The sequence below is a fragment of the Lissotriton helveticus genome, chromosome 2_1 (genome assembly GCF_964261635.1).
Source record: "Lissotriton helveticus chromosome 2_1, aLisHel1.1, whole genome shotgun sequence".
Classification (NCBI taxonomy): Eukaryota; Metazoa; Chordata; class Amphibia; order Caudata; family Salamandridae; genus Lissotriton; species Lissotriton helveticus.
The window spans coordinates 537,789,108-537,803,434 of record NC_136059.1 but is presented as its reverse complement, the minus strand read 5'-3'; the positions used below and the strand labels follow the sequence as shown (position 1 = coordinate 537,803,434).

The window sequence follows — 14,327 nt, the reverse complement described above, 5'->3', positions numbered from 1 at the left end:
CAGATGAACAGATGGAAAAGCTTAAGCAAATTCAAAGGTCAAATCCAACTGAAGGTATTCATCCTAATGCAGGAATCCCATGGTTTGAATTAACCATAGGTAAGCTGGCAAATTCCCTCAAGAAGGAATTCAAGTCAAAAAAGTCAGGATTGGGTAGCTATGTTGATAATAAAAATAGGAAACCCTGGTTTGACGAAGAATGCAGGGTAGCTAAGGCACTGATAAGACAGAAGGAGAGAAGAGTAAGAGCCACGTTCAAAGTGGATCTATACCAAACACTTCAGAAATTAAGGTTAAAGTATAAAACATTAATTCGGAATAAAAAAAGAAGGTATGAAGAGAAATGTTGGGCAAAAATGTTGGAGGTGATTGAAACCAAGGATGCAAGAGGTTTCTGGAAATTAGTTCAAGAGAGTGTGGGCGGGAAATCTGGTTCCATGGCCTGTATGGTCCCCGAAGATGATTGGGTTGGCTATCTGGAAGAAATCTATGGAAGATGGCCGACACAATCAATACCAAGAACCTTAGCTTGGTCACGGGTGAGGGACGATATAAAGGACTACTTTACCCCAAGATATATAACGGAGATTATAGCTAGCTTGAAACTTACCCGCGCTGCAGGACCAGACAACCTCCCGGCAGTGATAATTAAAACAAGTCCAGAATGGTGGGCAGAGTTTTTTGCTAAAATGTTTCTGGTAATCCTGGACACGGGAATTATTCCAGAAAGTTGGAAGGGCGCAATTATAAGGCCTATTCATAAAAAGGGCAGCCATAAATTACCAAAAAACTATAGGCTGATAAATCTCCTGGATATTGGGGAAAAACTCTTTGCAAAAATAATATTAAACTTATTTAAAGATTGGGCAGAGGAAAACCAAATCATTCCCTCGGAACAGGGTGGGTTTAAATCCGGCCATTCTACAATCGATCACTGCTTTGCCCTTTGGGCCATAGCACGGAAGTCAATGGAATCTCGGGGTAGGTTATTCTGTTGTTTTGTTGACTTCCGTGCAGCTTTCGATCTAGTGGACCGGGAGCTGCTATGGGAGGCTTTAATTAGTCAGGGAATTCCTAATGATATACTGCGGCTGCTACAAATGCTCCATACTAAAAACTGGGCACAGATCATTTTGGACTTGGATGGTAGTCTATCAGGGAAAATAGAAATTGGAAATGGCCTGCGTCAGGGATGCGTATTAGCTCCCCTGTTGTTCTCCCTGTTCCTAGCTGACCTACCGTTAATTTTGGGAAATACAACTGGGGCAAGCCCGAAACAAAATGGCAAGCAGATAGCATGTTTACTCTATGCTGATGATCTGGTGATTATGGACCAGACCGAGGTTGGCTTGCAAAGGAAACTAAATGTATTTAACGACTACTGTTTAAGGAAAAAACTTGTGATAAATATGGACAAGACTAAAACATTGAGCTTTGGCCGGAGGAAAACTGAGTTCTCATGGTAGATCGGGTCACAAAAAGTGGAATCAGTAACAGAGTATAGATATCTGGGGTTATGGTTCAAGCAGAATCTGAAATGGAATACCCACTTAGAGGCAGCTAAATTAAGAACCTCTGCCTCGATTAGCGGTCTGATATTGTTTAACAAAACCTATGGTGCTATGACCGACAATCCAGTGCTAAAAGCTTATGCTGCTATTGTACCCCCGCAATTTTTGTATGGTGCTGAAATGCTGTTCCTAAGTGGTAAGGAAAACGGGGATGTGGAAGAAGGTAAAAACCTAAAAAAGTTATTTATGCTCCCCCGGTCAGCAATGGTTCAGGCAGTAAGATTGGAACTAGGCCTGACTTCATGGGGTACGCAAGTTGGTATGGCTCTCTTGCGATTTTGGCAACGACTAGAAATAGGCGCAATTACCAAAATTTCACAATGGTGCAAAAATGAAATTCAGGATAGTGAACTAAAGTGGGCAAGAGAGATCAGGGGGAAATTAACAAAGTTATGTAAGAAGATGAGCGTTAATATAGGCCCTACTGTCTCCGTGGCTAATATTGATAAAAAGTTACTCAGGTCAGCGGGGAAAGAACTATCGCATGCACAGGACAAAAACTATCTCGCTAGTAAAACTTCGATCTGTTTTATGATTGACGCATGGAATAATGATAAATGTTTCCCCTACACTGATAAGTTACCGGACCGCAAATTACGGAATGAGGTTAGGAGGGTAAGAATTGGGGTAAACCCTTGTTACATGAACAATTCTGTAAAGCGGGCTATGATCAATGAGGAGGGAATCTGCTTTTGCTCTTTGGGGCCCAAATGTGATATGCTACACATCTTATTTGATTGCTTGAAATTTTTGGACTTACGTATTACATTTTTAAAACCAATTTTTATGAAATATGATATTAAACTAGGACCCAGGCTGTGACACTGATGACAGAAATGGCCCACTTAGATATTGCTGTGGCTATGGGGAAATATATGCAAAAAGTGAAGGCAGTTTTATATCTTTTTAACGAGTTTTAATAAATAGTAATTTTCAGATCAGATAATTGTAGGTTTTTAGACTAAATATGTTTAGGAGGTTTTATGTGTGTTAATGAAATGCTTTGTTTTATTTGTTGGATGAACCTTTTATCGACATGTATTGTTTGTGGACCAACGGTCCGAATAAACGTAAAATAAACTTGAACTTGACTTAGTTATTCAACATAATGAACTTGGTTTATGAAAGCAGACTCACGTTTGGCTTCAACCAAGCCTGAATGTAGACTTGCAGAAAGATGTACTCACCTATGAATCTTTTACACCACTATCGTGTAATTAATACGAAAAGTGAGCGAAGCCGAGCGCGCTAACATTTGATCAGACAATGGCCACGATTACAAGTGGCCTGTAAACTCCAATGGCCACAGAAATGGAAATTACTGGCCCGTCCGAAGTGTGAGTTTTGGATTTTCAGACATAGATCCCAGCCACAGAGTGCTGATCAATGTGCAAGGGCCCAGGGGGGAAGTTATTGTAGTTTACAAAGAAGCATGTCATTGCTGCGTTCCTATAGCCTGTAGGACAGTGTCCTGTGGAAAGAGGAGTCTAAAGCTTCGTTCTATATTGCATGAGGGTTGGGGCAGTTCTAATGTCCCTCAACGTTTCTGATACTATAGTTTTTTTATGATGCAGCTCAGTCTGAACATTTACCTTCATTGTTTTCTCTCTGTTGTTAGCTAAGATTCACCAAACCGACCCCAGCACCATGTATTTAAATGTATTTACTCACTATGCGCAACATATGCCAAAACAACCCAGTTTCAAGATGCCGGGGGGAGGAATGAGGGCAGAGGGAGGAAAGGGCACATTTGGGGGGAGATGGAATGAACGTGGGGACATACTCGGATTCAGAGTTCATTAGACGTCAGGAGAGAGGCTGTTCATTAAGTGCTTTTTTAATTGCTTCGAAGGTCTTTAGAGTTAGGTGTTTTGCACGAAAGTGATCCTGCGTCCTCTGATTCTGTAAACGCTGTCATGAGTTGTTTTCCTCTTGGACTTCTTCTTCTCCCTTTGGTCATAGGAAGCGTGGAGTCCTTCTTAGAGTGTAGGTTTCTTCGCGCTTTGTCCTCTGCGAACAGCTCTGTTCTGCGCTTAGGTGATGACGTATGCCATGCAGCTTCCACCTGACGCAGAGGGTCTTTAATATGACTTGCTGCTGCTGGTTTTATGAATTTTGAGACTTAGGATACTGTCTGCCTCATCCAACAGCTATGATCTAATGAGATGGTAGCTGAAAGAAATCGTCTATTGAAACAACAGAGTCAATGTATACAATTCATACAATGGTCACAAATGTGCAGGGAAGCTGTCCTAGGCGCCCTGCCTGCAAATCTGACCAAATATTCCTGATCACACAGCTTTGGTCAAAGGAAGGACTCCCTGTCTTCATTACGCGATACAATATCTTGATATACTTCTTGTTGCCCGGAGATGGTGTCATTTCAAAACAGCACTCACCCATCTTGGATTTTAGACACAGTGAAATCTGTTTACTTGTGTGGACTGGGCTGTGGGGCAGTGCCAAACAGGCCAGGTTGTAACATTTATTACTTTGTGTCATGCCTCATCTGAGTTCCCAAACCTCATCACAGGGTAACCTGGCCTGCACCACCCTTCTACCCTTTGCCGAAGGGGGTGATTACGTTGGCAGACGGACTTATCTCCATCCACCATCAACCCAGGAATTGGTACCGGTCGCCTACATGTAATTACAATGCGACCGCCACTGTAGTGGTCGCATTGTGCATGTTTACCAATGAGACGGGTGCTGATGATAAAAATGCATGTCATGGATATCCGTCAGTCTGTCAGTAGCTGGACCAAAGCTGTGGAATGATCTTCCCTATGACATCAGAGTGTGTAAGGAACATCTTCCTGTTAGGAAAAAATTAAAAACGTTCCTGTTTAACTATTAGCTCTCTAGGGCATTTGTTACACAATCGGTTGGGTTTTTGTTCACAGATGATGCCAAAGGCGCGGAGATACTCCTTAGGGAGTCGAGTTCCTAGCGCGTTATAAGTCTGTAAATAAATAAAATAAATAAATCCCTGCACTACGTGGTAGGCGCCACACGGTGCCTGCCACCTGGTGTAGGAAACTGCAGTGGGGCACCAAAGGTGCCCCCAAAGTTCATAAGTAACAAGCCCCAGCAAAAAGGGGGGCCCACAATGGCCCCCAAAGTACATTACCACCAGCCTTTGAATGGGGGTTGAACTACCATACACAAGCTGGCAGGGATGCAGCATCCAAATCTGGCAGGCTGTGCCTGCTAGGCACCGCCACCATTTTGTGGATGCAGGGTAGGTCTGACAGGCAAACATAACCATTGCCTGTGATGGACCCGTGGTGGACGGGCTTTTCTTCCGCCAGCACAACGCCCACCATCCTTATCTGGTGGGCGGAGAATGGCTGCACGATGGCGGTGAACCCACCACTGGCAGGGTGCCAGTGAAGGGGGGTTTCTCTGCCATCATAATGACCCCCGAAGACACAACTAGCAATATCTGGTCTTTAGGGAGCAGCGGAATAGAGCTAATGGCTCTGAAACATCAGTAGTAAATTACGTTACTCACCAAATAAATTCCTAGTAACCATTTACTGCCCAAAGACCTGTGGAGGTCAACATGCAGGGCCTTAGTCACTACACCCCTGTGGCTTGTCCCTTAAAATGCATCCAAACACAATGAAAGGCAGACCTCAACCCCACAATTGAATTCATTGGGACACATTGAAAGAGATAGTTCAAATTCAGGTTCAATGTTGAAACTGAATGAGTGGGTCTCTTAATATCCTTATTGATATATATTGATGAACAATGAGGCTTATGGTTGAGATCTTCACATGTGTTACAAGGGGAGACATATTTGACTGTGTCACAAAATACAACTGGTAGTAATTAATAACCGGCCTTACTCGCCAGGGAAAAACATTTGGAGTTAGTTCAACTCCCCCCCGTGAAACACACTAGGTGCAGTAATTGACTTTCTCAAGTGGCCTCATTGAAGTTTATAAATAAAATCAATGAATTGAATTTGCATAGCACACCGTCATCACTGGCTTCATGGCGCTGCAACCTAGTGAACCAAGAGAACAGCAAATCAAGGAACAGATAAAGAAAGCAAGCGTTAGCAAAAGAGACGGGTTTGCAGAGTGTTCTTATTTATTTATTTATTTATTCAAAGTTTTATATAGCGCGAACAAGATCCTTACAGATATCAGAGCGCTTCACATAGACAGGGTAGGGGCAGTAGGAATGAACAGAGATAATGGGAGCAGTGTAATAGTCATTAACATGGTAATAATAATAACATACATAAAACATATCAATATACAATCAGGTAAACAAGTAATATAAGACAGCACAAGTCATTGATCCCACTACAGGGGTGTTCAGGTACACCTTGGGTGTGTGGATGGCTTATACCAGTGTTATAGTATAGAGAGAACACTGAGTGAGGGCAACGGGAGAGTGGATCAGTAAACCAGCGTGTATCCTATATTGGTCGGTAGACGAGAGTAGCGTAGTAGTGTCCCCATCAAGTAGAAGTATAGTGCCAAAGGACAATGTGAACAGTGGTACAAAGCAATGCAGAGTCTCTGATCCAGCACCTATGAGGTTCAGGAGATCTTGGCCAGAAGGATGGTTTTCACCTCTTTCTTGAAGAGTGCAGTGGAGGAGATAAGCCTGGTTTCAGGGGGGAGCGCATTCCAGATCCTGGGTGCCATTCCTGAAAAGGAGGCTTGTATGTTTTCTCTTTCCGGAATCTACGAGGTTTCAGGAGTAGATTTTTTGTACTTCTATTGGATTATGATTCAAGCAAAGTCTGCAAGCCTCAGCCCAAGCTTTTAGAGTCGCACTCTATTTACTTTCTATTTACCTTCTTGATGGCCATATGGTTCAATAACTGCAGCAGGTGGAAGGGAAGACGATTCCAGAGCCAAGAGGCTAACACTGAACGCACAGGTCCTAGTTAGTTTATACAGACGTGCGTGAAGGATATCATTATGTTGCTTTGCCCCTTGCGTCACCAGATGCAAGAAGAACTTCTCATAGTTAGGATTGGATTGGATTCCAACCCATGTGCCTAGTGCAGTGAGTGCCGCATGATGGTCATCAGCATGAATGCTTGCGGGAGCATAGGTTCGCTCCCCTGCAAGGAGCTGTAGAATGAAGCTCTTTGTGGGGTATGGTCCCAGAATGTTGAGGCATAAATATCTTCTTAAAAAATCATAGGTTCTTATTCAGAGCTTAACAGACTGGATCCTCGTCACAAACGTGGCAGATGTCCCTCCTGCGGTATTACACAACCATTATAGCCTATGGTACTTGTCCACCACACTTTGACAGAATATCCCATAAGTCAAACTGTAACTAAAGTCCACAGTGTCCTGAGTAACACTTAATCTTGACCTGAGGCTATGAAGGATGTAGAGGGATGTATGTGAAAGGGCTACCAAAGAACCAGGGATATAAGTGCTGCACAAGCATCGGATGCGCCAGTTGTACAATTTCCTGAAGGAGATGCTCATACTCCATAGGCGATAAAGAGAAATTGCTCAGAACGGTGGGGGCGAGTCTAAAATCAAACAACTGGATGAATAATGGTGTAGTTTAAGAATATGCATTAATGGATAGCTTTTCTATAAACTATTTATTCTATGGGGAGATATTGAGGGAACAATGAATGAGTTTATAGGTATGTGACAATATGGAGATTTATAAACCCATCCACCTTATTACTGGGCATAGCTAACAATTCAAAAGACAATTTCAACAGATTTGGTTGTTATTTTTTAATTATAGTTTGGTTTGAGCAAAAAGATTATAATGCTGATACTTTTTGTCAAGTGGAAACTCTGTAACTAATGCTGGAATAATGTAATTAAAGAGATAGAGCATAAAAAAAGAAAAAAACAAAGGTGCAGTGATGGGCTGTTGCATGGCTGCAGCAAAGAGAGCACCTCGAATGTTCAGGCTTGATTTTAAGGGAGTGGCCAGCACATGAGAGGGGATTTTATTATCAAAGGAGTTTTATAGGGAAATGGCACAGACAAATGAGTAACAATATCTCAGATATTGAAGGGACCCCCCATTGCCGCTAGTGTGGTCCGCCTCTGTTGTCCGGTGCAGTTCAACCTAAGCTGCTATGATATGATCATTGTCTCTTCTGTACACAACATACTTACTGGACACACTAATCCGCCCAGTAAAAAGACACCAAACAAACCCCACTGCTGCTTGTGCTAGCCTGTCTAAAGTGTCGGGAGAGAGGGCTGCACAAAGTCCTTCTTCAGGAATGCCTTAGATAACCAGTTAACTAAAGCAGATCACTTGTGCAATATACCATGTTCATCCTCAGAAGAATTAAGAGACAGATAGCTTGATGGCCACAGGTGTAAGGGTGCACTTTGCTATTTATGCCCTTGAAATCAATATTGACTAGCTTTAAGGGACAGCAACATATATATTTATCATTAATGTTAAATGTTTTAAAATGTGTACGTTGTGTATATTTTACGATGAGATATGTAAGACTGTGAAGGCATGTGCCATCATGCACTAATTCTACCATTATGTGTGATGCTGGTTTTTCTTGTGGATCTCTGGTATGGCGTTTTGTATGTTACTCTTAGTGCACGGTACATTCCTCCAGCCTCTGTGTGACCTAACAGGCTTAACTATCATTTTTCAAACAAGCTGATAGTATAGCATCATTTGATTTTTCCAATTGTGATGATCCACTTCCTTTATTTGTAAATACAATTGGTGACGCTGGTTTGCTTTTTGTCCCATTTAGGGCTCCTTCCGTTGTGGTAGCTGCAAACCGGGGTACACCGGTGACCAGGTCAGAGGGTGCAAGCCGAACAAAAGCTGCAAAGACAGGACCCTGAACCCCTGCAGCATCCATGCTCAGTGCATAGAGGAGAGGAGCGGGGATATTACCTGTGTGGTAAGTGCACCATCATTTCCTTATATAGGCGTCGTTGCTGCAGTTTTTATTAGACTTGAAAACGTTTATTCGGCAGTATTTTAGATATTAATTCCAACTTTGGTGCCTCCTTGTCTCAACTTTCCATTTTAGGATTCACCCACCAATTTTTGCTTTATAAATGCATTGTCATGTTTGATGTCGTTTTCTTATTTTAATTATGTGAGCAGTGCTTCATGGCGCGGTTGCCACATTTGGGCTGTGTAGGTTTGCTATCAATCAAATTTAAAAAATACTTAAGGCTCCCAGTGCGCATGTACTTGAGCAGTCACTTCTGCATATCATGCCCTTTTCAGCGTAACCCGCAGTTCTTATAGCCACTGCAGTAAAAACCACAGCTAGGAGGTGTACATGTTGGACTTTCACCTGTTGAAGAAATTAGATTACTAGGCGATTCGTTAGTGCTCCACTCAACAGGTAGCAGAAGCAGATGTGTGTGGTAAAGGTCAGTGTGGGAGGTGTTGATTGCTTTGGTCAGACCACAGCACCTTTACAAGGACTTCCCCGAGTTGGTCTCATACGAAACCATATCCTGGAAAAAATCAGGGATCAATAGAGATATTCCGATCTGTGCTTCATAGATTGCCCAGTCTGTCATGGATATTCCAGCCCCCTGGAAATAGATTAAGTCTGAGACATATTCAGGAAAGCTTTGATACTGGAAAGAGGAGCTGGGTTTGAAATTGCAGTTTTTGAGTTCGATGTCAGGTGGCTCCTCCAGTAACATCAGGATTCACGACTTGGACTTCTTATTCTCATCTCTCCATGTCATCTCTGTCGTCGAAGCCTCCTTTGCCTCAGGCAAAATTTAAGTCTGTCTCATGCATTATGATTATGTCGAATTAGTGAAATATCTCTGGTCTGTTTAACATTTCAAAGGCATTGTAAATGACAGTCACAAGCAATTACACATAGCAGTTCTTTTAAAATATGGAAACCAGCAATCATCTCAGCAACTTTAGTTTTGCTCCTACTGAGGGATTTCAGCAACCCTTCTAGACTTCAGAGGAAAATGTCCATCCTCATTGAATGTCGGGTGGCATACAGCTTCCCTTCACCTTGGTCTCGAGCAGGGTCAAATGTATGGTGCTGCTAAAATAACTGCAAGAACATGGCGCCAACGTCATTCCTGGAAATCTGGATCCACCAAAGAAGACTTACTTCTTTCCTCTCAAACATTACAAACATAATATGGTTAGTTCTCCAAAGGTCAGCACTCTTCTTCAATGCATACATGAGACCGCAGTCCCATATCGTGGCCAATTCTAATGTTGGGGTCTGCTAACGAATTGAAGTAATACAGTGCTGTCTCTGCTCAGGTCATGTCAGAGCAGAGTTTGTCTCAATGTTTCATGCACAACCTTTTCCCTGGTCATAGGGCAGTCAGTGGTTACTGAGCAGTGTACACAATGGGTGCTGTACTTTACTAATGGTGTCCGGGGCCTTAGGTTCTACGGCACTCCAAGTGGATAATTAGATTACTCTTTCTATAAACTTAGGGCATGATTCACAAAGGGTCTCTGCACTAATGGTGGAGGCATCGCAGTCATGGTGGGACCACCAAAATACACTGTCTCATTGCGGACATCCTGTAACGAGTGCGGACAACCCACCATGACTGCGGGGACTCTGCCACAAGTGCAGAGGCTATTTGTGAATCGTGCCTTTGATGTTTCAACGTTGTTGGGTGGTGCAGTCTAGGTGACCTCTGATACATTGTGAGACAGTAAGAAGATGTAATGACATTCCACCTGACGTCTCGTATCTTGCGAAGTGGAAACAGTGAGCTCTCATACGACATGTCTCCTGTAATCCTGAACAACCTGCAGGGCCATTAGAGTCTCTCAGATGGCGCTCCCCCCCAACGTTGTGAGCCTGCATCTCACCATCCATCAGACGGCAGCATCCAGGCACCAGCTGCTACTTGCCTAACCTTGCTCTCTCCCCACCAGGCACACTTATGTGGAATACGACCCAATATTATGCACATCGGGGTCGAGCTCGCCATTTTGGGTCTGGCAGCACTGTTCCTGCTGGAGTTGACAACAAGAAGAAAACAAAATGTGATGGGTGGAATGCCTGGATTGACCTCAGCCACTAGTAATTACTCAGGGATGCATCCCAATCCATCATTTCGTTTACCCACCATGCCATCTGAGATTAAACCCAGCCATATGCAAATCAGCTGTGGTCTTGTTGCAGTAGGAACAGTCCACCCTGAACTGCCAGCCCAGGTCCTTTCGGAAGCAGAACTCAAGCAATCCAAGACAAGTTTCAGCCAATTTCAGTACGGTGCATCTTGGTTTTTGTGGCACAGTGGCCATGGGACCCACGTTTGGGCGCAGGGCCGGCTTCAGGGCAGTGCAACCGGTGCAGCTGCACCTGGTGCTGAGCTCAGAGGGAGTGCTATGCTTAGAAATAACTTATTGGTTTAAAAGCACCTGCTGCAGAGTTTCTTGTGTCCTCAGTTTTCAGCCAACAATAAAAAGTGTCAAGGATATCTCTGGTGATTAATATTACTGATCCTAATATAGAACAGTGACTTATTAAATGTCATCAAAGAGCCGCATTCAAACAGCATGGTGTGGTTTAGAACACTGTGCTTTTTCTCCAGTCTTTCATTATTCTAATGTCACTTAAAAGGGTTTGTTTGAGTAGGAAAAAATGTTTATTAGTAAACCAACCCCATCCCCTGTGGTATGTTTTAAATCCAGAGTATGTGCTTCTCCAAATAACTCTTAAAACATACTGCCTACTAGTATGTGTGGCCTTTGATTCCTACACCTTGTACTCCTCATTACCTTAAGTAACATTTTTACACACATACGATTTATTGTCTCTGTAATAATGTGTGTGATGTAAAGTGCTCTGACACCCAACATTGGCATGATTAGTGCTATAAAATAAATGAAATACATGTGAAAGAGAGGCTATGGATAGATAAGGGACCCTGTTGGAGGGTGGAAGTGAAAGAAGGAAGTCTGTGGGTGGCACAAATAATGGTAGTCACACGGGGCGCCACTAGCGCTGAAGCCAGCCCTGATGAGCAAACAGTTCCATCAAATTAAGTGCACCACAATGAAAAATACAAGAAGAAAGTTATAGATGGAATGCTTGTATTAATCACAGCCACTGGGTATTACTTGGGGCAATATTTTACCAGCCTTACACCCCTCACCAAGTGCTGTGATCCTTCTCCCCCACCACCCATCTGGCGGTGACCTCAAGATGCTAGATGTGACCTGAAGTAATCTGTTACTGCCCCTTGTTACACACACTCCATGCTCTATTTGATGAGCCCTCACTCAGTGTCCTTGGTAGGGAGTTCTTTCACAGTTCGTATTTCTAACAGGCGTGCCTGTCACGGCCATATAATAGGGGCTTTGGTCCACAGGCTCACCCATCCGCTTCAGCTATTGCTCACTTTGATCTTGACTGGCAAGAGTATTGACCAAGGTGAGCACCATCACTGTTTTTCTGCCACTGTAATACGGGCAGGTGGCAAATCAATTACTTTTTTTCTCCTGTCATATTATGCTTCATTCGTAGCTTGGGTCTGAAATCTGCTCCTTACGACTCATCATTTTTGTGCCTTTTACTATTTTACTATTGTTTGCCTTCAGGCTCTTTGCACATTTATTAATGTTATCACGCCATTGATGCAGCCTGATTTATAGGAGTTTTTAATAATTTGTACTCTGGTTCATTGTTTGCTCCCCATGGAGCACAATATTTTATTTCTTCCAATTTGCGTTTAATTCTTTGCACTCATGTCGCTGTTGCACCCAGATCTATAATATTGACCAGTTTTTGCTGATTTATATCTCGGTTTATGTACATGTTATAATTCATCTTGACCTATATAACTACTGAAAATGTATGTTCTTCAGGTACTGTTCATATCTTCCAAACTGATAATTGTGAAATTAGCCACAATTCAGGTTTTCTCCTGACTCTAAATCAAGTTCACAAAGCTTCATTAACATAAAAACATGTTTTTCTCACAACTGTCCAAAAATGCGACAAAAAAAGGAATTAGTTCACATCGTTCAGTGTCACAGTCAATTCCGAAACTCTTGATAACTCTTGTTGGCAAACAAAGCACCCCTGCAATTTTCCCAAGGTAACGTTTGGCATGGAAAACCTGTGGAAATTCACTTGGGGAGAGGGATGCCCGGTAAATACCAAAGCATGCAAATCTTAGTGTGGAAAAGACTAAACTCAGCATGGAGTGCTCCATTTTTAGGGAAAAACATATAATTGCTGCTATTTATGGTGTCAGACTTCATTGGGTGCGATAACTACTGCACCTTCCTCTGGGGCACTCATAATAGAGGCCTTAGAAGCATACAACATTGCATTAGAACCCGAAAATGATCATTGCTGAAATATATTTGAGTTCAACCAAAAGGGCAAGAAAAACATATTTTCTTCACTCATAATACACTTACTCGGGAAAACATAATTCGGTCATCTTTTCCAAATGCAAACAAAGCAAACTACACCCAAAGATATCAAACGAAGCATCTCAATTCACACTGGTAAGACTCTTGAATGCTGCTGAGCATTCCAATCTAGAGGTTCTCCCTTCTATATGTTGAACCTCATTCCAGCATGTTGACCAACTGAAATGATCTACCCGTTTGTGGAACCCATGTAGCCCATATCTCATATCCAAAGTGCCTGTGCGTCTGATGTTGTAATTCAAGGTGCCAAGCCAAGCTGTGTCAGTCCACTGTACGACTCAGTCAGATTATCACTTGCAAATGGAACTGTTTCTCCAAATTGCTCCGACCAACTCATTAAACTTCGAGAATCATTGACCAGAAACGGTACCTCTCTTGCTGTAAAAACAATTGTAGGCCAAGGCAGCAACCAAGCCTTAAACAAAATCACAACTCCCTCCAAATGGAAAAAATATATCTCTTGAATAGACCAGAGATCCCTTTCTCAAGTTCTGTGAGGATATTATCCTGGCAACAAAGGACCCAGAGAACACAAATACTATGCATGGCACAATAGTCACCAATAACCCTTTAAGTGCCATAAGCAAATTCACAAACGTATCGCAAACAGATACTATGAAATCCTTCGAGATACAGTTGTTAACCTGGACCATAGTGGTGTGTGTTTTGGTTTGTTGAAGTTAGTTCGCTTTTGAGATAGCAATGAATTACTCCAATCTATCGATTACAGACAATGTAGGTCCAGCGAAAACTACAGATGATCAGCCAATGTATATGTTTGCAGGAATACAATGGTGCTCAAGAAAATATGATATAATCTATGTCACCCCCCTTTATCTTTTTTCCTGTTGCGAAACATAATGTTATATAGAACCGGATGTAGATGCATTAAGTTCTGCAGAAATTATTTGGTACAAGACAGATGTTTAAAATGTGATGCTTCCTTAAAGTAAAACGATGACTGCTGGTTGAAGCTCGCCGCATATCCTGTATTACACAACCCGTGGATACTGTACCCATGTAAATGAAAAAAAATGCACATAAAGAAATTAAAATTAAAAAAAACAGATACCATGGAATCCAAATTGGCTTTGTACATAGATCAAAAAAAGGACCTCTCTTCTTGGTACACACCTCAAAAACTGATGTGGTAGCTTTTAAAACACCTCATCCCACCTTAGCAATAAATACACGCTTTCACCAGAAAATACATAAGAAACCAAAATATTTGGACATCATAAATTTCACTGGCAAATCTATAGTAGACATTACAAGCCTCAGAACTACCACACAAACTCACACAGTTGTCACACGTACAAAGACAAACTAAAACTCTATTCCTATTTCATATCAGAGCCT

The 14,327-nt window shown here is 42.3% G+C and overlaps 1 protein-coding gene across 1 annotated transcript in view; it reads left to right on the top strand.

Moving 5' to 3' along the window:
* The window catches only part of THBS4 (thrombospondin 4), a 256,126-nt gene that overhangs the window by 112,005 nt on the left and 129,794 nt on the right, over positions 1–14,327 (top strand). The window contains exon 10 of the mRNA XM_078675199.1: positions 8,311–8,463. Within this exon, the coding sequence (XP_078531325.1) occupies positions 8,311–8,463 (153 nt within the window). The remainder of the gene's footprint in view (positions 1–8,310; positions 8,464–14,327) is intronic.